At 42.2% G+C, this 22,220-nt stretch overlaps 1 protein-coding gene across 1 annotated transcript; it reads right to left on the reverse strand.

Moving 5' to 3' along the window:
• Positions 1–72: 72 nt before the first annotated feature.
• snx3 (sorting nexin 3) lies at positions 73–13,934 on the reverse strand. Its single transcript, XM_023836584.2, has 4 exons — positions 13,697–13,934; positions 4,577–4,672; positions 4,155–4,279; positions 73–719 (listed from the first exon to the last, which is right to left on the reverse strand). The coding sequence occupies exons 1-4, from the start codon at positions 13,856–13,858 to the stop codon at positions 614–616; spliced, it is 489 nt and encodes a 162-aa protein (XP_023692352.1). The 5' UTR covers positions 13,859–13,934; the 3' UTR covers positions 73–613.
• Positions 13,935–22,220: the final 8,286 nt, after the last annotated feature.

Raw genomic sequence — 22,220 nt, forward strand, 5'->3', positions numbered from 1 at the left:
ACCCTTGGCTACAGTCAAAATGGTACCATCGATAAAAGCACCGCATAGCCACACATTCCTCATGCGTACAAGTGTATTTGACTATTTTATTGGAAATTTAAGTAAACAAAACAGCGTAGCAGTATACAAACTGTAAATGTACATGGTATAAATGCTATTCCCCTTTCTTTACTGTGATAACAAAATAGATTCAAGCTTTAAGGAAGTTCTGGGCAACTTTTACACATTTGAGAAGTCAGATGCAAGATTATTAACTGTGCATTTGGTTTTCATACCATATTGCATTCTGTGTTATTCTTTTAAGTTTTATATAATTAGTTGGCATGATTTTATGCGATGGACAGATCCAGAAACTCATGTTAGAGACACCTCACCAACTAATCAAAAACAAAGATAAGAACAATTAATTGCTATTAATAGTTGTAGGGTTTTCTCCAAATCAACAGGTGGTGGTGGGGGGGGGAATCAAATTTTGTTAATAAAGCAGAAGTGATTTAAAAAAAACACAACAGATGATCAAGTAAAAACTTTTGGCAGAAGCTTAAAATTAACCTGTGGAGCTGAACTTGGGGTGACAAAATCAGGGGCTGCGACATCTGCCTGGCCACTGCATTCAAGCTTGTCTGATTTTGGAGGGGGTGTAGCTTTTGTCAACAGTCTCATCTTGTAAGAACATGTGAAGGCAGCGCTCATTTTGGGCCAGGGGGTGTCCTGCCACTCTGCAAAGAAGATTAAATAAATACACCTGTACATGGGATATTTTTATATATATATATATATATATATATATATATATATATATATATATATATATATATATATATATATATATATATACACACACACTTCACTTATACAGCAGTACAAGGAACACACTGGGCCCCTGTGTAATCATCATTACGCCATAATATGATCCTAGCAGGAAGGTATAAACTCAGTGGAGCATTCTGGGTGTGCACAACTTATGGAGCTGCACAGGAACTCATACACTGTAACACACATTTACACTATTTTTACATATCTGCAAAAATAAAACACTAATTCAGCTTTCCAAAAACACACTTTAGGAACATACTATAAATGATCATTACTTACTGTGTGTATTTCAAACAAACAGAGTTTAAAAAACAAGGTACGATCAAGAGGTCAGAGATTGGAAGATTAACAGAACTATGGAGACAACTGGTTCTGGTTCTCCACAACCCAGCGAGTTTTAGAGAACACATTCTAATTATCAATATACCTCAACACTGAGAATTCACTTACCATCTCCTTCAAATGACTTTAATGACACAATTAAGGTTTAAGACTGATCAGAGGCTCACAATTACATAAGCATAATTAACACAATAAAAGCACACGCTTTGGGCTGAAGTCAAATACAAAATGTTTTCCTATAACGCATGTTTCTGAAAATGCTAATTTGCTCCAAAGCGATTGATTGATTATGGAAAAATGACAGTATAGTGCAATGTTCACGTTCGTTTATGCGCCAGAATGAGGAAAACATCACCCAGCTGTGCAAAGCTGCAGAGATATCCAAGGAGAGCCGATGACACAGTTACTGTATCAACCCAGCATGTGTTATCCTGTTTATTTGGTTATTCATCCACATTTCACTTTTATAATAAAGCTCATTTAACACTCTCAAAACATGACTAAATGTCCTTTTTGTGCATTAGTTTTTTTTGAGTGCTTTGCGTCTAAATCCATTTTTCTGCATAATCCCATGTTGTTATAGCACCAGTTTGCTGAACTGGAGTTTTTTCAGGAACGCCACTATTGAGTTATAGAACAACATGCTGTACTGAATGGTTGAACAACATCCTTCCATGCTTTTTAAGTCTTCAACCCTGTCCAGAATCACCAGTCACATACCAGTCACTAAGCAGCCAAATCCCAGGGGAAAGTGGAGGAGCATAAGAAAGCCATCAAAATAAGAGCGCTCGTGTCAGTCAATAATTAACAACACCCATATGACAGATGGCTAGCTCCACAATACCAGTGTGGTGAGAAGACTATGAATAAATATAGTCCCTTCTACCTGAATGCTAGGGTGAATCTCAACACCAAGAACGCAAAGACCGTACTTGTGGTCTTGGCAAGACCGGTCTTGCCAACTTGCCTCCCAAGAATGACCTTGGGGCGCAATGAATCATGGGATTGGTCTCGTTCTGCAAGGATACACTCATGTATCTTTGGGGCGGAGCAAGACCAACATCCGGAGATTTCTACCGTCCTCTGTACTTGTGTCTTCGGCAATGGAAGATGACGTAAAACAGGTTCACGAGAACACGTGAAGTACGCATATCGAGATTCACCCACGTTCTTTTTTTTTTTTTTTTGTGAAGTTTAGTCTTACTTTGATTGTTAGAATATTGCCTTCATCCAAAAAGTTGTTTTTGTGCGTATCATCCCCCAAAGGTGAGCGCAGACACTCAAGTTGGACAGACAACATAAAGGAACACCTTTTATGAAATATTTAATCACACCTTTAGAGACACAAACTTGTAGACTTACCTGCTATTAAGTCTGAACAATAACAGAATCAAGAGCACCATTTAATGCAGAATTTTAAGTCTTAATTACTAACATATCTCCCAGTTCTTTCTGCCAGTTTATCAAGTTTCCTGTATTAAAATTCAAATGTGTGGCTTGGCCACATTTGCACATGAAACAAAGATAATAATGTCTGCAATCAAAGCAAATAATTACAATTACACTGTAACTTTTATTGTTCCACCAGGAGAGGAGCAGCACCCCGGATCAAAAATAAGCAGGGGAGCATACAACATTCTTCAAAGAAATTTGTTCAGTAATTTGAGTAGTAATTTGCATAAATTACACATGTAAAATAAAACAAATGTAGAACTCAGGTACAATGCTCGCGTGGCCTTTCCATCCGTTTTAATCTTCCTCCAGGCAATTATAAGGAAGGAATCTGACATGACAAGAATGTGCTGTTTGTTGGTTTGGTTATTAGAAGGTGTCCAGGTGTATTCAGCTCAGATACCTTCCTGTTATATACTTCAGGAAGCACACAGCACAATGGGAAACAAAATATGTCATGGGATTTTAAATATATATACATATATATATACATACATACACACACTACATATACTGTATGTGTGTATGGATAATAAAAATATACATGAAATACAAAAGAGTGTGTGTGTGTATATATAAAGAAATACTTCACTCGTGCAGTAGCACAAGGAACACACTGGGGGGTCCTGTATTCATTGGCAGTTCTAAACCATTTCAACTGGAAGGGGGGGGGGGCACACTGGGACCAGTTGTTCTGTTGGGGGGGGGGGGCAGACTCATTTGACCTTAATGTCCTCCTAGTATTACTTACCTTAGACTGCCAGCATTAAGAAGCAAAATAATTCTGAAAGCCGGTACATTATTTACACAATGCTTTCCAGTTACAGTTTACAAATATGTAACTCACTCTGATTTCTTGTTTAGACAAGCTTGATTACTTTTTTCCTGTGGTTAACTTTTCAGTAGAGATGCACCGATCTGATACTCGGATCGGTATCGGCGCCGATCCAAGCATACTTAACAGATTGGGTATCTGCCATATGTGTCTGATCCACGTCCGATACATACTTATTTAGGTTTTGGCAGTCTCTAAAAAGAGAGCACCTATTTCATGTGTATATATAGTATATTTGTACAATCGATCGCACTACAGCTCCTTCCCATTTTAGATGTGTGTTTTGCGGTATTCAAGCTGAACGCCAAAGCTGCCCCTCAGTGCCCTGGCCTCTGTGATGTCATGCGCACACCCTTCGCAGTAGGGGTAGCGTAAGAATAACAATAATACATTTATTTCAGGTATGATATCATTACTGTGTAATATGATCCTAGTAGTAACGTATTAAGTCAAGGCAGCATTTATCACCAAACTGAGGACACACCCTAAAAAAGCCCCCACCCTCCTGGGTAGATTTTTGCCTCTCTGTTATGGTGACTGCAAGTTTTGAGGTCAGATTATAGCCAACAACCTTTTCGGACACAACTACAGACCCTCTCAGTTACTGCAAAAATACTATATTTTTCATTCACCTAAAGGCTCTCAGGGACTGAATGTTAACTGCCAGTCGCTTATAAGCTGGACCTTCATGCTGATGGCTCAGACTTACTTATTCAGAAACAGCTCGAGGCCCTGCCTCCGCTCCTCGATGAAGGAGTCGTCGAATATCCCGTCGTCTCCGCGGAATGGAAGCTGCCGAAAGATAGCCTTGCCAGGCAGAGGGGGGACGACAACCTGGAAGCAGCAATGAGTGGAGACGAGGAAGAACAGAAAAGGAAGGTGTGTAAAAGCAGAGCGTGCTGCGTCACCAGCGGCAAGGCAAGGCTCAGAGCGCCAGCAGGGCGGCGCCAGACCCTCATATGAGGCACACATCCGGTCAAATGCACCCACTAATTAATTAAAACACCACCAGTATAGGGGGACGGTTTCTTCAATCAGACCAATGTGCCCCCTGGCCCCTAACGGAGGAGGCATATCAGAAAGCAGGCCCATCTCCCCTAGCAGGCCCATCTCCCCTGGCCGGCCTCCCACCTTGCTCTCCCTCTCCAGTTCGCTCCTGAGCCACTCGAAGTCACTGTACCTCCTCCTTACACTGGACTCCTTCAGCTTGAAAATGGGAAGGTTGGTCTGAAAGAGAGAAAACAGGGGATCTGTGCACCCCAGCCACATGGAAGCAGGGAGGGGCAGCCGCCCCACACAGCTGGAAAAAAGGGGAGTGGCGAGTGTCTGTATGTCTCACCCGCCCTCGGGGTGTGCAGTCTCAAGAGGAACAGAAACAGGAACGATTCAAAGAACTACACAAGAGAAACGAAAGCACTAATAATATTTTTATATATATATATATATATATATATATATATATATATATATATATATATATATATATATATATATATATATATATATATATATATATATATATATATATATATCTGGTGAAATGATATACACACACACACACACACACACACACACACACACACACACACCATGTTTTCCGAATATAACTGGTTCCTACAAACTGCAAACTTGTCTAATGAGGAAAATTATTATTTGTTCCAGGTATATTCAAGAAACCCCAGCTAATGCCCCCCAAAATATCACAAACACTCAAAGATACTCATTTCACCATGATTAAGCACAGTTTAGACACCAATTACCTAATTACCAAACTGTTAATGAGGTAATACATATGGATTTGTGTTTATATGCAGTCATTTTGTTGCAGTACCATCAATGTCACAGTAATAGCAACGAATATTTAAAATTGACTGCTACTATGACGATTCATTTTTCACACTAATTTTAAATATTTTGTTGTCATGTTTTGGCTGTGTTTGAATGGCATTTGCTTTTCCAGGATCCTTCACTCAGATACCAGGTATGGGTATTAATATATACAACTCGTTAAGGCAGCAATACAAATAACAGGAGCTCAAATATCAGGGTGTAGCGTATGTGTGTATATACAAGTGCAATTATTTTAACCTTATTTTCCTAGTTTTGTTTTTGTACTTGCACTGAATATTCTAAAATGTGCAGAAGTTCAAATACAGAGGGACTTTTGGAAGAAGAGAGTACTGTTGGAGGACTTCATTCCCAGCAGGCACCTGCCATAGTCATAACAACAAAAAGGGGTAACAGAAGTAGAACAGGTGAAACTTAAAGGGAAAATAAACAATGATCAGTACAAGCCCACTGCTATGCTTTTTTACATGTATAGCAATTAGGAAATGTACAAGAACGCCAGAATACACGACAGAAAAAGGACATAAATACAGCAAACAAGGGATGTGACCACCGCAGCAAGGAAGCCAATTGAATAACTATGACAGAAAAGGGACACAAATACAGTAAACAAGGGATGTGACCACCGCAGCAAGGAAGCCAATTGAATAAACATGACAGAAAGGGGGCATAAATACAGTAAACAAGGGATGTGACCACCGCAGCAAGGAAGCCAATTGAATAAACATGACAGAAAAGGGACATAAATACAGCAAACAAGGGATGTGACCACCACAGCGAGGAAGCTAATTGAAGTGGTTTTACAAGTGGCCTGCAAGATATATACTTATTATATTCAATATAATAAGTCAGTCCTCTGCCCTTGAGATGGGTCTGTCAAAGAAACTATTTCCTTTCACTCTGAAGAACACGGAGCACAAACCCTTTCCAAAAAAAAAAAATACACAATTTAAAACTGATTTCAGGAGTACGAGTGCAGAAATTCCTAGCTCTAGGTTCATAATCGAATTACCGTTATTTTCAAAACTCCACAATCAATCAATTTGAAGTCATGCCTACTAAGGGGGCAAGGGGGGGCACAAGAATGAATAAATAACAACATGTGCAGACTATGGGCAAACCTGCTAACTCCCTCAAAAAAATAAAATATATAAATTTAAAAAAAAGCTTCTTACTAAGATTGTAAAGAAACCCTCCAGCGAAGGACAAAGCAGTTGCTTGCAAATCCCGCAGCCTTGGGTCTCTCGTGCTGTTTTAATTTTTAATTTTTAATAGATAAATACAGGACGGCTTGGCTTCAGGCCCTGTTTCACTCCTCGGAAGTGCAGGAGGCACGTGAGGAACACCAACGTCATCACGTGCGTGGTCACCGGGTCGGCGCCGCTGCTGCTGATTTTCAGGTGAGGCTTGGCGATAGACCTCCCTTCCGACTCCAGTTACAGGAGAGGAGGATTAGAGCGGGAGCCTTTGTGGGGCCCTTTGGGGCTGGGCCCTGTGAATGCCCCCCCCCTCCTCCCCGAATTCTGTTACCTCTCAGCACGGAAGCGGGAGGAGTTAATCCTTGTGACAGCGGATCAGGGTTACAGGTAATCGGCCACCGACGAGCCACTGAATACACCCGGCCTGGTCCCTCTGCCCCTCCCACTTTGACTCTGGGGAGGGGGGACACAGGATCAAGCAGTAGAGAAACAAAACAGAACTCCCCCCCCCCCCCCCACACACACACACACACACACTGGAAAGCGCTCAGCCTGAGAAGGCGAGAAAGACCAAAGCCAGAACCATAAAAAGAGTCAAGGCTTTTCACGGAGCAGGCGAATTCCAGAGCAACAGAAGGGCAGTGGATCTGCCCTTACATTTCTTTTCTTAAAGATCACTTCCCAACCCATCAGAAAAGCTATCATGAAAAACTGACCAATCAGGGTGGGACACGTGTCTGAGTTTTCCTACATTTGTATCTCGATGAGTTTGAAGGAACCACATGAAGGAGCTGGAATGACGCGTGGTCAGCTTTGTGCAAACATGGCAGGTATGACGGAGGAACCATGGGAAAAATGGGCCAGGAAGCTACATTAAACCTGGTCTTTGCTTTGCCACATCTTCAGATGTTTCATTTCAGCATCCTAGCAGCTGCCCGAGGTCGCGAGAACCCACGACCGTCCCAATAGTACATACTGATACGGGGGCTAACAGGACCAGCGCTCTCTGCGGGCCCAACCCAGGGCCATGCCAGTGAAAATGCTGCTCTACAGCGCCATCTGTCAGCTGGGCAAATAACAGGTGGGGGTCGGAACCTGAACGCCCAGCGTCGTCCTCTGAGGATGTCACGTCGCCCTGCAGGCATCCATCTAGAGAAGGGGTCACCAACCTTTTTGAAACTGAGAGACACTTCACGGGTACTGAGCCAGACGAAGGGCTACCAGTTTGATATACTCTTCTTAAAGAACAAATCTGCTCAGTTTACCTTTAGTTATATATTATTATTAATGATTAATGATACTAATCTACATGAAGACATTGATCATGTTCATGATTTTATGAACAATGACTGTTTTAGACGCTGCTCACTGGTGAGTTGTGGGGGCATTTTGGTGCCCATGGGCACCATGTTGGTGACCCTTGATCTAGAGGAAGGAGGGGGAGGGGCTGCCATATCACATCTGACATATTCATCGCCTTTGCTTACTTCATGGGACCGACTTGGGGGGGGTGACCATTTCCGATTGAGGTGAACAGAACCCGGTAAACCACAGTAAACTCACACAGGACCCCCCCCGCCCATTTTAATTTTATGTGGCTGAAACATGGAAATTACCATGCCAGGGGGCACTTCCCTATCAATGCCTGGTATTATCTGCTTGGCATGATAACTTGTCATGACTTTCAGTTTCGGCACAGCCATTGTGAGAAATGTCAGGACTGTCCCGGCAGACGCCATCGCCCCGCCCCTCTCAAGCCCGAGGACCTAAGGTGACCCCTGGCCCATTTTTCCAGGGAGCCCCCCGCCCTCCCCTCCCCGGGCCAGCCGTCACCTGGCACCCTCCGTCCAGTCACCCGAAGAAGGGAGGGCGGACAGAGGGATAAAGGCCCCCCCCCCGGGACAGAAGGGGAGAGCAGATGCCACGACGATCGTGAGAGTTGCTCAGGCTGGGCACTGGCACTCCTACAGCCCATTGTGTCCCACGTGGAGCCTCACAAAGCAGGTCCGGCTGCCTGTCCAGTGGCTTTCAAAGCAGCATAAGACGCCCCCCCTCCAAACTCCAGTGAAGTTACACTGCTGGATCTATGACTTTCTGTAGAGTTTGGAGGCACTGCACTGAAAAACGGCTGCAGTGTGACGGCCACTCGGTTCAGACCACTGGATGACCCAGCCTTCCACTGGTTATCGATGGAAATTCGATTCTTCAGAGGAGCAGAGACTACTTCTCTCAAAGGAAAAAAAAAAAAAAAAAAAAAAACAGTAAACGAAATGCACACCATGCACATCGTGACTAACTGAACGATCGCTCATTCATAAAATAGCTGTTTTCCCCGATATGTTTCCATTCTGAGTTGAATAAACCCTCACGCTTCATTGATTCCTATGAGAGCGATTTCCCTTACAACCACATTAGAAATGCTGATAAAGAATTTGGAAAAATCTGCAAATTAAAAATCATGTATTACTCATGATCCATAAAAAAAAAAAAATTATTAGAGGACGCGCAGTTAAAAGACATGAGCGCGGACGGCAGAGATGAGAAGAGCCCAAACCCATTTAACGAAAATAGGGTTGGCAGAGAGAGCTTTGGATACAAGACAAAAAAATAAAAATCGCCATTGTCCGAAGACCTACTTAGTGTGCTTCTTCCCTGTCTGATTCCTACTGATCCACTAAAAGCATCTACATGGCTCTAACACGGGCGCCTGAAGCAACCCTTCTACCCCCCCCTCCCTCCCCCTCCGTCCCCTCCCCTCAGCCGCCCCCCCCAGCTGGAAACGCATGCATGTGTTAGAAACAATGGCATCCCTCATTAAAAAACAGAGAGGCCGCCCCCCCCCCTCCAGCAGGCGAGAGCTTCAAGGCCGCCAGTGCATTAGCTTTTAGCAAGATGGAGCAAGTCAAGTTAGAGAGTCCCGCTCTAAATTAAAGTATTAAAAAAAAAATAATAAAATGGAATCCGGATGGAGCACAATAGCATCTCATCGCATCATATTCCAAAGAAAGGAACAATGCGGGAAAGGGTTCTGCTGTAAGCACGCTCACCCGACGCCCAGCGCTGTTCGATTCGCCAGCAGAAGGCTGCTTTGTTACCATAGTATCAACTTCTACTTTTGATACTGTCATCTCAAGTAGGATATGGTGGCCTTGATATAATATGCTGGGCATTTCCATTAAAATAGTTGTCTGAAAGGATGCTGTATAGTTTGAATTACACTTGACTGTGGTTGACAGCCTGCCCATTTTATTAATGACCAAAGGTCTCAAAAAGAAAGAAAAAAAAAGGGAGGAGGGAAAAAAAAAAAGCTGTAAAAGTGCAGGGGGGGGGGGGGCAGCGTTAATGTTCCTGTCCATAAATAAAAGTAAGATCCCAAAGTTTTCTTCCTGTATAATGCGCGGCTGACGAAAGCCCGAGCAAGTCAAGTACGTAGGGGTTGGTTATAGCGCTGCTGAATAAACTTGCATTAGTGTAATGAAAATAAAAAAGTTGCGCATTCTTCATAATGGCGGAGTGCGTTTAGAGAGCGCGCCGTTCGCTGGCTTCCGTATTCCACATTTAAAACCACTTTGATACGAATGCCGTATTCCGCCATTATACGAATATTAATAAAGGGGAGAGTATGAGGAAAGCCGGGGCATTTTTACGCATAAGCGGATTCATAATTAAGACTAATTGGCTGATTAATGGCTGACAATGGGAATTATAATAATAATTAGGATACCGGCGATTGTTTTGGCTACATTAGCACAGGAGTGCGGTCCATCGAGACTAGAGGCAGCCTCAGATGTGCCGCCCGTCGGAGCCGTCACGCTCCCGCTTCCACATCGCCGCTCCTCGACCCGGCCTGCTCTCAGATGCATGATCACACCTGCCCCACGTCACGGTCATCTGGAAAGGCGAGACCCGTCACCGGGAACGCAGGCCCGTTCCGTGCATTCCGGGTACACCAGGAGACACCCACTGCTGAAAAATTAACGCCAGCTGGCGGAAAGGACAGATCAGAGTTAAGACACGTTCCCAGGACACCATAGCTACCCAGAAACCACCGGATGGTGCACAGCGCCCCCTAGAGGCCAGGAGCTTCCAGCCCCCTGGATCCTCATTCCCAAAATCCCCTCATTGGGAGCAGAACGTGATCCAGACTGACTTCGGACACCATCAGGGATGCCGTCTTCCTGTTAGCGTGTCTCTCTCAAACCTCAAACATATTCTAAATAATTATGTGGAAAAAGGGGGGGCGGGGGTTAGGGGCTCCTGGCTCACGTCCAGCAGCACTCAAAGGCCACATGCAAGTTCATCCCGCCATTTGAGAGCCTCAGCCACTCGTTTAACTCGGCCCGCCGCGTCCCCCACGGGATGCGCCTCCGTCCGTCGGCCAGCTCACCGCCGGCTCCACTCCGTATCCTTTCAAAGCCCACCCCTTAACCCCCCCCAATGCCGCTCACTGTGGCAACGAGCGACCGCCACAATGTGCTCAGTCTCTAATGTTCACAAATGCAAGTCACTCCAGGCGAGAGAGCTCTCCCGCAAAATACATTAAGAAATAAATATATAACATCGGGAGGACATAAAAGCCCAAGGTGGCGACCCTTCCCCCCCCCCATCAGGACGCTACGTGCCGGTTCTGGGGGTGCATACTGTGTCGCAGTGAGCCCACTGGGCCCATCTACTCTTAACCAAAGAACAGCTGGGAACGAGGAAAGTACCCCCCCTCCCCCCCAAAAAAACCACCCCAAAACACAGCTTTGCCTTTTCTTCACGGCCCTCAATGAGAGGATTAAAAGTAGCCTATTGGGGGCGATGACACCATGTGGGGGTGTGGGACCCAAGCTTCCCCAGAGCAGTCAAACACACACACACACACACACACACACACACACACACACACACACACTCTCTGCACCCGCATGCAGTTCCCTTATTTTAAAAGAGGCTAACAGTCGACGGCACATCAGAAGATACATTTCAAAGCAGGGGGGGGTTACTTGCCAGCGATGTTCCTCACCCCCACTCATATGTAAAGCGGGGTCACCGGGGGCTGCCCGCCACACAATAATGCTGATTACACGCATATGCTAATTATCACACGCAAATCAGTACAGTAGCTTTATCGTCAATCTAATTTTCAGTGACGCGATCTCCGTAACCCCCCTCAGAACACTGGGGGAGGGGGGTACCTGAAGGGCTTATTCACCTCGGTGAGGGACGCTGATCCTTGTTATACAAGGTTTGAGGGGTGCTTGTCATCCCCCCCCCTCAGCCATGTCATTTTTTAACATTTATCATACACATTTACCCAAACTGATGAATAACTGAGAAAGCGGGGGTAGTCAGTCCCTGGAGCAACTGGGGTTAGGGTCTGTGCTGAAGGGCCGAACAGTGACATCACACTGCCAGCCGCGAGATCTGAACTGGCAACCTTCTGAGTCCTCACTCGATATGCGTCGCACAGTGCCACAAATCAAAGTGGCGCGAGAGGTGCCATTGAAGATAACTCAGTCTTTTAAGAAACATTACTCAAATGTGAGAATCTCCAAGCAAAAGGCACAGTTTTAAAAAGAGCATTACGTTAAATAGGTTGACACCATAATTTCCATAATTTGGAGCTGCAGAACAGAACCCCTAAAATTTTTATTTAAATTGCAATAATAAACAGAGAATCCTCTATTAAGGCAGCCTGCACCCCAATGAAATTTGAAATGCCAAGCCAAAGGCAGATTGCTATAGCAAAAAAACCATAGCTCCTTTCTGGACCTACAGTAAAATGTAGGTTTGAGTGGGGAACTCAGTGTCTAAAATGGCATTTTAATTAAACACTTGCCAAACCTGTTCACCTACAGAAAGCCTTCTGCAACAATCGCCAGGTGAAAGAGGAAGCATCATATTTTAATGTGCACTAAAGACAGTACATTAGCTTCTCCCAAACTTTCAATCCACAAAACTGCTGGGAAGGCGGTTTTGGGAGTAGTCAAGACATCCTGTGTCTGCTCAGGAATGGAAAGCCATTTAGTAGAGGTCTCCACAAGGGTTAGGCTCCAGGACTGTGGGACGATGCTGGGTAGTCGGCTTTGGTCTGAAATTGAAAATCTCCCTCCAGCTAGCCGACCTGTCTGCACACACATATGTACACGCATTTACAGTTTTATTACCTTGTAAATAGACTGTAGAATTTTCAAACCAAACCAACGTTTCTGATGCAGCTAATTTTAGGTTCATAAAGGATCTAATATAGATTTGCCGTAATATTTCTTGAATGAGCGCAAGTCTGAAAGCGCGAGTGTCACGCCAGATGCGCGAGAACTGGCAAACCCTGCGATACATCTCACCAACTGAAGCATCAATAATGTTCACAGAGTCTGGCGTAAACCAGCTGCAATGTGAAAAGGAAGCAAAACACGCAAGCGTGCACCTGATTTATACGAACGACTAGAGAAGGCTGTTAGTGTGTCATATCAGTCTGTTTACTGGTTAAACACCAGTGGGGCCTTTCCTGCAGAATCACGGGCCAACAAATCTTGCAAATAAACAAATAAGAATGTGTGCACAGCATATACAGTCAGGGCGCTTCCAGAACAGCAGAAAGGACCATCACTTGCTCACACAGTGGGTCACAAACATGGACACATCTCCTGTTTTTACGTCACACTTATTTACTGATTACAAACCAGCTGTTGTGCTCTAACACTTCAACGTGACGCGCAGTGTCAAACATGCAGACGACGAGGAAGCGCGCAAAGAAAAAATACCTAAACGGAATCACGCAACGCCGTAAATCTCATCTTGATCACCTTATATTTTTTTGGTACCATTTTGGATCCTGGAGAGCTCGCGGTACATTCTCTCCTGCACGACGCTAAAATAATCAGATTTCTCTCCCTCTCTCTCTCTCGCGCGCGCACACACACACACACACACACACACACACACACACGACTTAATCCTGATACACCAGTCAATCCGACTAGGGCACAGTCTAAGTTCTTCTTAACGTTAACAATTAACTCCTTACCAAACTATCGCTGCGGTTTGTCCCCGCACTAAATGCGTTACGTGATCATGTCAGATAGATCAGGACCACGATTCACAGTCTGCATTATGTTCTGGGTTTTCCCGCAGACTGCCCGCTTCCCCGCCCAGATCCCCGGTGCCCGGTGCAGGCCGGGCTGGCTGACCTGCCGCCGCACATGACGGCCCTGCTCACCTTCAACTTGATTTCATACGTAGTAAATCTGCCCCTGCCCACGCCGACCGTCTGTGGGTTGCCCACGTCAATCTCTAAAAAATTACTCGGCGGTCCGTAAGCATCGTTTAAGTTTTGAGGCTTAGTGAATAGCCTTCGCGTGTCGGCTATGGCCTCTGCCATGTCCTTTTTTCCTCACTGATATTTTTTTGGAAAAACAATTTTTACTTCCGATCAGCTGAGGAGCAGCTGATATCTAGGGACGTCACATTAGAAAAAAACTCTCAGCGCGTTTAGCTGTGATTGGCTGAGATAGGTCATGTTACAGCTTTAGCCACACAGCGTCTTCCGCGTTAAAACATTAGCTTAGCTTAACAACGGACCTCCCTCATTTACGACAAGCAGCTCCTGTTTTTTTGTTGCACATGGCATGATGGGAAGTGTGGTCGTTAGCGAAACGGGAAGTACTCCCACCTATCATAGTTTGTATGGAACAGAATACCAGTCTTAATATTTATTAATTTATATTTATCATATGGAATAAAAGCATATTTAATTTTTACAACGTCAGGCGAGAATTTTCAGATTAGTTTAAGTGGTGTTGTTCATACTTTACACGTTACGTTACAGGCCCCATGACGTTGTATATGTGTCAGTTTTTACTCCTGCATAACTGTGTAAAATACGGGGGAAATATGTACGTGTCTGTTACAGCTGAAGCGAAACCAATAATACTGTTGGATCTTCTCTGCTGATGTTGACGTTGATATATTTGGCTTTGTATTGTTTTATTTATTTTGTGAGCCCTATGGCAAGCCGTTTTAACATTTAATCAAGTTGAACTCCTATCCGTAATTACATTTTAGATATTCACAATAGCTTTTCTCTTACTAGTCAAAATGATATTTTTACTAGTCAAAAAGAGCATTTCAGATATCCACATCGTCATTCTTCCTAGGGGAAATTACGCCACTTTTGCCATTCATGTCTATTGGGCTTTTAATTTCAAATATCCACAGTTATATTTCAGATATCCAGAATGTTTATTCTGGATATCTGCAATTGAATTATTACTAGGAAAAACTCCAATTTCAGATACCTACAATCCAATTGTTACTAGTCATAATTTTAATTTTGGATATTCAAAATTACATTATGGATATCTAAAATGGTATCCTTTCGGATATCTGAAATTACATTATGGATATATAAAATGGTGATATCCTTTTGGATATCTGAAATTAAAATTATGACTAGTAACAACTGGATTGTAGATATCTGAAATGGGAGATTTTCCTAGTAAGAATTCAATTTATGATATCCAGAATGAACATTCAGGATATCTGAAATATAATTGTGGATATCTGAAATTAAAAGCCCAATAGACATGAATGGCAAAAGTGACGTAATTTCTCCTAGGAAGAATGACAATGTGGATATCTGAAATGACAATTGTGGATAGGAAGAATGCCATTGTGAATATCTGAAATGCTCTTTTTGACTAGGAAGAATAGAATTAGAGATATCTGCAATACATATCCAGTCTAGTGATTAAATGTTAAAATGGCTTGCCATAGGATATGTAGGATAGGATATATATGTATATAGTGCATTTGCCTATTAAACATATAGGCTGCTGTCTGAAAAATAACTTCACAAAAAGTCAACGATGCCAACAACATTTGGATCCGCGATTGATATACTGTAGTTTCAGTTATCTTGGGTCGGTGTTTTAGCAGGGTTACTTGAATGTTTTACAGACACTCAAGCAAAGAAAACCTGCGAGAGGATCATCTTAAGTGAGACGTGTTATTCAAAATGTATAAACTGAACACAGGACATATTCTATACATGTAGAACAAGGGTTTTCAAACTGGGGTCTCAGTCCCAGAAATCCGGGGTCTGCAGAAATTCAATGCAAACTGTAATTATTTTTCATATTTCTGTACTAAATACCCATTAAAAGTATACTAGCCTGCTGTGTTATGACTTTCCCTCTGTTTGCCTGGTTCATAATTTTTGTGGCAATGTTTATATTTTATTGTGAATATTATCAGTCACAGATTATGCACATTCCTGGTTGCCATGTTCTGACTGGAAAGAAACCGAATCCCCCAGCGATAGCAAACATGCAAAGTGCACATGCATACAGGGTAGATGTGGGATTCAAACCCATAACCCTAAAGGTGCGAGATTATACTGTCACTCACTGAGCCACTGTTTGCTCAAGTCTAGTAAATTATCTCTATCATAAGGTACGAAAGACTCACTTGAGTTAATTAATTTCACATAAGCCTTGGTGTTTCAAATTTTAATTTATGAAACAGGGTATGTCCTGGTCCACTATTGCTCATCAAATACTGTTTTTTTTGGTTGTTGGTTACACTGGTACAGACACAGAGGGAGGCCCGTTTTGTATTCGAGGACAGACTCCTGCTGTGGCCGCCTGGCCCCCACACTCCCTTCGTGGTAATGAGGGATCTCTTTTGTGTGGACATTGCTTTTAATTCTAGACGATACTTTGGAAGCCGTGCTCCAAAACCGCCGGTTACTCTGCAATTACACTGGCCTGAATTGGGTCATGCTGCTGTAATTTCAATGTGCTCACCACAACAGTAGCCTTGCCTTTGTCTGCTGATTACAGAAGTTTCTGGAGAGTACCACTTGCTTAAATATTGACCCAATTGTCGTTTTATACTGTTGGAGCGTTTCTGTTTACTGTTTAATTGGGCGTTGTTTGTAACAAATGTAATTGAACTGGGCCACGCCCTCCAATTTACTCGTAGCCATAGACATTGTGTGATTCGTAAGTGGATTCACCAAGTTATTTTTCATTACCATTAAAATCTATACAGTTCTGGGGTCATCTTCAGCGATGTCTCTACCTTAAGCTGACTAAGGCAATATGCAAATAGGCCTATCAAAATTGTTTAGGATTAAGTTGCCAATGTTTACTTTAGTTCGGCAGTAGCATGAAGTAATGGCAATAAAAGAGGGATCAATTCCAGTCAAAACACACAGCTGTATCTCCTTAACATTTGCCCTTTACATTTATTTTTGCAGCTATCCTTTAAGACTATGTTACACTCGTTACAATAAAGTTAAAGGATTCAAAGGCGAAAGCAAGGAAATCGGCTGTCTGAAAGACGGAGGTGTGAGCTCTTTGTCTGCTTTCTAGCAGAGGACGCAGCTCCCGGCCGACGGACCTTAACGAGCCCCGGCTTGTGTTTCCTCGCTGTACCATGACCGGCTGCCTGCCATGGGGGACAAAAACGGGTCGTGGACAGCTTCTGAAGTCACAGTCACGCGTTGTTGTGGCAGCTCACTCAGTTTGCTTCTTCTCCATCCTCTGTCAGCGTGAAGATGCGTGGGATGGTCCCACGAAACGCCCATTTTTCTTGTGTTATGTATATATGACAACAAAATCTAATGATCAGAAATATATATATATATATATATATATATATATATACACTTAATTATTAGCTTATATTTTACCTAGCTCCAGAAATAATCCATGGAAAACCATTATATGGTTTATTTCTTGTTTAATGCAAATTAACCAAACAGTCCTGGCTGTGTTCCATATATAAGAAATATACCATCAATATATAACTGGTAAGACTGTGGTCTGAGACACATAATATACCAATACCAAATATATTTAAATAGACTAAATTATAATTAATTTCAAAAATGTTTGGTCAAGTTCCTATCTAGTGACTTTGAATAATCATCCAGCGAATTCGTGTAAAATAACATTCCACCATTCCGTTATTTTTTAATTTACTTAGTTGCTGCTGAATAGTTTATTATAGGCGTAGCGATCAGACTGCTGCTGGAGAATCGCTTTAAAATGTAATTTTAATACATTCAGTCATTTTCAGAGAAGCCTTCAGGACTGTTTGGCTCTAAGTGGAAAACAGTCTATAAAGGAAGGTTAATGAGATACTTGAGACTGCAACATATACAGTGAGGGCTTTTTTTCTCTCGAGAGGCTAAAAAATGGTTAGATGCAGACGGGCAGCTATAAAAACCACGTTGAAAAGGGAGGACATCTGTGGCCCTTTGCCTGGGACTGTGGCAGTGGATGTGTGCTCTACTGCCGCTGGCCATTGTCAAATGTCTGTTCAAAATCAGTGGCAGGTTCATCTTATAATCATGGGGCAGACTTCAGATTGCGATCTTTTGGAAAGGTCTACACCTTAATTTTAATCAGGAATGTGCAGGTGTTACAGTACAGAGTTTCCTACGCTTAAATGGAAATGTTTTACAGTTTCAACATAAACAGAAAGAAAAAGCAATTCTGCTATTCAGATTTCTCTCCTTTCTTCTTCCTTTAGAGGTATGGGGAAAGTACTAATGTGGGCCTACTGTGAATTTCCATACGTAGAATATCAGATGGTGATGAGGATGAGACCACCTATATCGAGTCCAATTCAAGACCAAGATTTTCAAGTACAGAGTCTGTGTCAAGACCGAGACTTTGGGATGCTCAAGACTGTGCAAAGACAGAAACTATGGGAGGATCAAGACCGAGACTTTGGGATGCTCAAGACTGAGCAAAGACAGAAACTATGGGAGGATCAAGACCGAGACTTTGGGATGCTCAAGACTGAGCAAAGACAGAAACTATGGGAGGAGCAAGACCGAGACTTTGGGATGCTCAAGACTGAGCAAAGACAGAAACTATGGGAGGATCAAGACCGAGACTTTGGGATGCTCAAGACTGAGTAAAGACAGAAACTATGGGAGGATCAAGACCGAGACTTTGGGATGCACAAGACTGAGTAAAGACAGAAACTATGGGAGGATCAAGACTGAGACTTTGGATTGCTCAAGACTGAGCAAAGACAGAAACTATGGGAGGATCAAGACCGAGACTTTGGGAGGGTTGAGACTGAGTCAAGACCAAAATTTTGAGGTGATCGAGACTGATTGAGAAAAAAATCAAGTCCATTTTCAAGCTCATGGTCTTAATTATAAATATTTACTATTATCATCACCCCTCTTAATATTTAAAAGTAAAATTGTACTGTATAGGTTACAAACAGCCAACACTATACCACTGCTGATCAAATTTTTTCAGGGTGAAGGATGTGAGAGTACAAATAAGTAAAATAGAGGTTTCATTGGTTATACTGGCTGTTTGTTTGAGACGTATAGAAATACATAACCAGCGCACACTGTCATTAGGGTCCCTGTCCTTACAGCAGGTGGGGGGGGGGGGGGGGGAGGGGGGTTGATCATGTGGAAATACTGGAGAAATCATATCCTGTACTCTCCCATATGACCACTGTGTAGTTTAGCATTTGCTATACAGCAAAGTGTACTTGCATGTGAGAAAATCACTTTTGTGATTAATGTAGCTGAAATTGACATCTTCTCTGTTCTTAAAGGATTTCAAAGATAGCATTGCAATATACAGCCAATACAGTGGATTTGAATAATAGATGATTTTATTAATTGAATTTTATGTTATTAATGTGTATTATTTCGAGAGGAGTAGGAGAAATGATAATGTTTCGCACTGGTGAAGAAAAATCGGTCTTACATCTCGTTTTAAAATTAAGAGTCCAAACCAAGACACTGTAGTCTGAGACTGATTCAGGACCGTGTAGCCATGTTTTCAATCCCAGGGCAAGACCGAGTGAGTGAAAAAGTGGTCTTGAGGCCAAGATTGAACTGGAATACATTTGGACCCCGGTATCCACTGTTTAAGTAACCCCGGTTTCAGTTATCCACGGTTTACCTCGGTCCGAAAAGAAATTGGAAAATTCCACAAATAAAGGTCCACCATTTTCAAACTGCGCACCAAGGGAGTACAGTCTGTAACACTGTGAAGTCCGCCAGCCCAGCCGTACCCAGGAGACCTACATGACTCATTTCTATTTGTCTGCATGCCTAAAATTCCTCGCCAGTGATATTACTAGGACGCTATATTCGGGTGGGCATTTGGATTTTTTGGGTGGCCAGCAACAAAAATTCTGCTTTTCCTAAATATGGTATATAAACAACTGTGTTGTTTGATTTTGAAATGGAGGGGATATAATTACAGAATTCAGTTTTTGTAGGGGGATCTGTGGCCATTAGCCCGTGAAAAAGAATTGAACTCTGTAAGTAATTGAATTCTGTAAGATTTTAATTTTACGATGAATGAGTATTTGTATGATGGACTGGTGTGGATCCTCTACGCTAAAACAGAATGTGCAGGGCCAGGCAACAGAGTCTGTATGACGAGCTATAATAGTTCTGATTATGGAATAGGAACAATGCCCAGGCCCAATATGAATGACAGATGCAACAAAACATTTTTTAAAATAACTTTTCATTTGTATGTATTTTTTAAGGCCGCGACTCGATGAAAAGTTAAATAATGAATCATACGATAATCTCTGATTAATCACGATTAATAGCGCCTAATATTAAAACTTAGAATAATAAATATTTATGCGTTGAATCCCCAAATTAAGGTAGAATTTAAGCAAAGGGGTACAGTTTGAAGACAGATTTAAATTATGCAACTTAAATGTTTAATCTGTCAGTTTTGCCTCTGGGGAAGTTAACCACTTTTGTTGCGTTGCGATTTATTTCTGTAATAAAAGTATTTTATCAAATCCAGGGCAAGAGTTACTGAAAAAGTGAAAAAACTAGCAAAAAAATGAGCAAAAATATACATATTATCATACAAATTGATTGTTTATTGTGGATTACATGCAGTAAAGTTGAAAGATTTAAAACCCAGTTAAGAAATCATCAAATCAGAGCAACAAATGGCATAATTTTAATATACCTAAAAAGTTAAGGGTAATGTCAATTGCTCTACACAAAAACAGACACAATATTTTACCATAACTTTTTTTTCTTTCAAGTTTTCAAGTTCGTGAGAATTACCCATATTTTAATATTGAAGGAATAGTTTGACTTTTGCTTGCACAGATTATTCATTTCCAACAAAAATACTACTTGCAAGCAAGTACAAGCTGAACTTCAATGTTTTCAAAAAGCCTCGCTGAACAGATAGGAGTAAGTAGGGATGTTGAGCTGTTCTTTATTTTTAATCTCACACCATGGCGACTAAAGGCGTATACAGGTCAGGTCCGGTTGGGGAGCAGGCACTGGTACAGGGTGTTGCCGCACCCACCACATAACCAAACACCTTGGGCTCTGTCACAATGCAGGTAATGTGCCTCATTTGTGACTCCTCTAGAAACCGCTCCTTTGACACAAAGGCCATTTTTCCACCGCACCAGGTACCGAACTTTTGGTACTTCGAGAAAGTACCAAAAGGACTATACTTGAGGTGTTGGTTTTCCACTGGCATAAGAACTGGTACCAGTGCCAAATGACATCATAACATGAAGGCTGGGTGATGTATAATATTAATACCAACATTAATATCAAAATTATGCACAACCACTTCTTACATTGCTAGTCAGCTATATTAAAATAAGGCTTTCTCTTACTTTCAATTCTGTACGGACATTATAGCGTGGGGGTTAAAGATTTGCTAAAACAATTTTACTCTGTTACTCTGTCATAGGAAAAAAAAACATAGCAAGCTTTGCAATTTTAATTATTATTCCTTTTATAGATTCTTGTATGTTTAAAAATCAGTTTAAAGTTTACCTCCACTGCAAATGCATGAGCGATGCATACATTCTCCGAGACAATAGTAATCATTTTCATCCTTGCCATTTAAATAATTCGAAGACAGGTTTATGAGACTCCTTTTTTGTTTCATAAATAGTTCAATATTTATTAGAACAAAATCACATCACAAGGACCCAAGGACCACACGTTACATGTCTGCTGTATTAATATATTCAACAAAATGCTTTTTAATTTCTTGTAATACAATCCAGATCATTTGTTGTATTCACTGTAATGTTTTTTTTATAACTTGGTTTATCATCATTTTCTGAGTTCGCAACTGTTTTCAAGGCGGCGTTTGTACTGTGTTGCATCGACAAAGAAAGCATTTCAAGTCCCACCCCAAAGTACCAAATTTCCAAAGAAATACTGGAACTTTTGGTACTGATACTTGACCGGAAGTCAATGGAAAAGCAAATGGACCGAAAGTACCGTACTTGGTGCTGTGGAAAAGTGCCCAAAATCAAACCAGCGGAACCCATGGATTCTCCAAAGAGACACAGCACCAAAGGAGTCCAGTCTTCATCTCAGCTCACTGGATAGTGTCCATGTCTCACAGCTATACAGCAAAACAGGGAGCAGCAGGGGTCTAAAGACATGGACCTTCGTCCTCTTGTAAAGATATCGGGAGCGTCGCTCCCCTTTCCAGTGACCTCATGACCCCCCCCCCATGCTCTCTCAATCTGTCTACTGACTTGATAGAAAGAGTCACCAGAGACACAAACGTCGCTGCCCAGGTAAGTGAACCTTTTGACACGATCGACAATCTCTCCGCAGATTACATTATACTGGTGAGGTGTAATAACCTGTATTTTATGATTTAATAATTTTCAGGTAAAGAGCTGACCTTAAAAGGAGCTTTGGTTCCAGGGAAGATAAGGCGCTTTTATGA

Source organism: Paramormyrops kingsleyae, chromosome 19 (genome assembly GCF_048594095.1).
Source record: "Paramormyrops kingsleyae isolate MSU_618 chromosome 19, PKINGS_0.4, whole genome shotgun sequence".
Classification (NCBI taxonomy): domain Eukaryota; kingdom Metazoa; phylum Chordata; class Actinopteri; order Osteoglossiformes; family Mormyridae; genus Paramormyrops; species Paramormyrops kingsleyae.

What these genes read in the sequence shown, in the direction of transcription:
- snx3 (XM_023836584.2), bottom strand. Translation starts at nt 13,858, where the DNA reads ATGGCAGAGGCCATAGCCGACACGCGAAGGCTATTCACTAAGCCTCAA. An exon ending in AACTGGAGAGGGAGAGCAAG is followed by an intron (nt 4,280 to 4,576) that starts GTGGGAGGCCGG and finishes TGCTGCTTCCAG; the next exon opens with GTTGTCGTCCCCCCTCTGCC. An exon ending in CTCGAGCTGTTTCTGAATAA is followed by an intron (nt 720 to 4,154) that starts GTAAGTCTGAGC and finishes TCTTCTTTGCAG; the next exon opens with AGTGGCAGGACACCCCCTGG.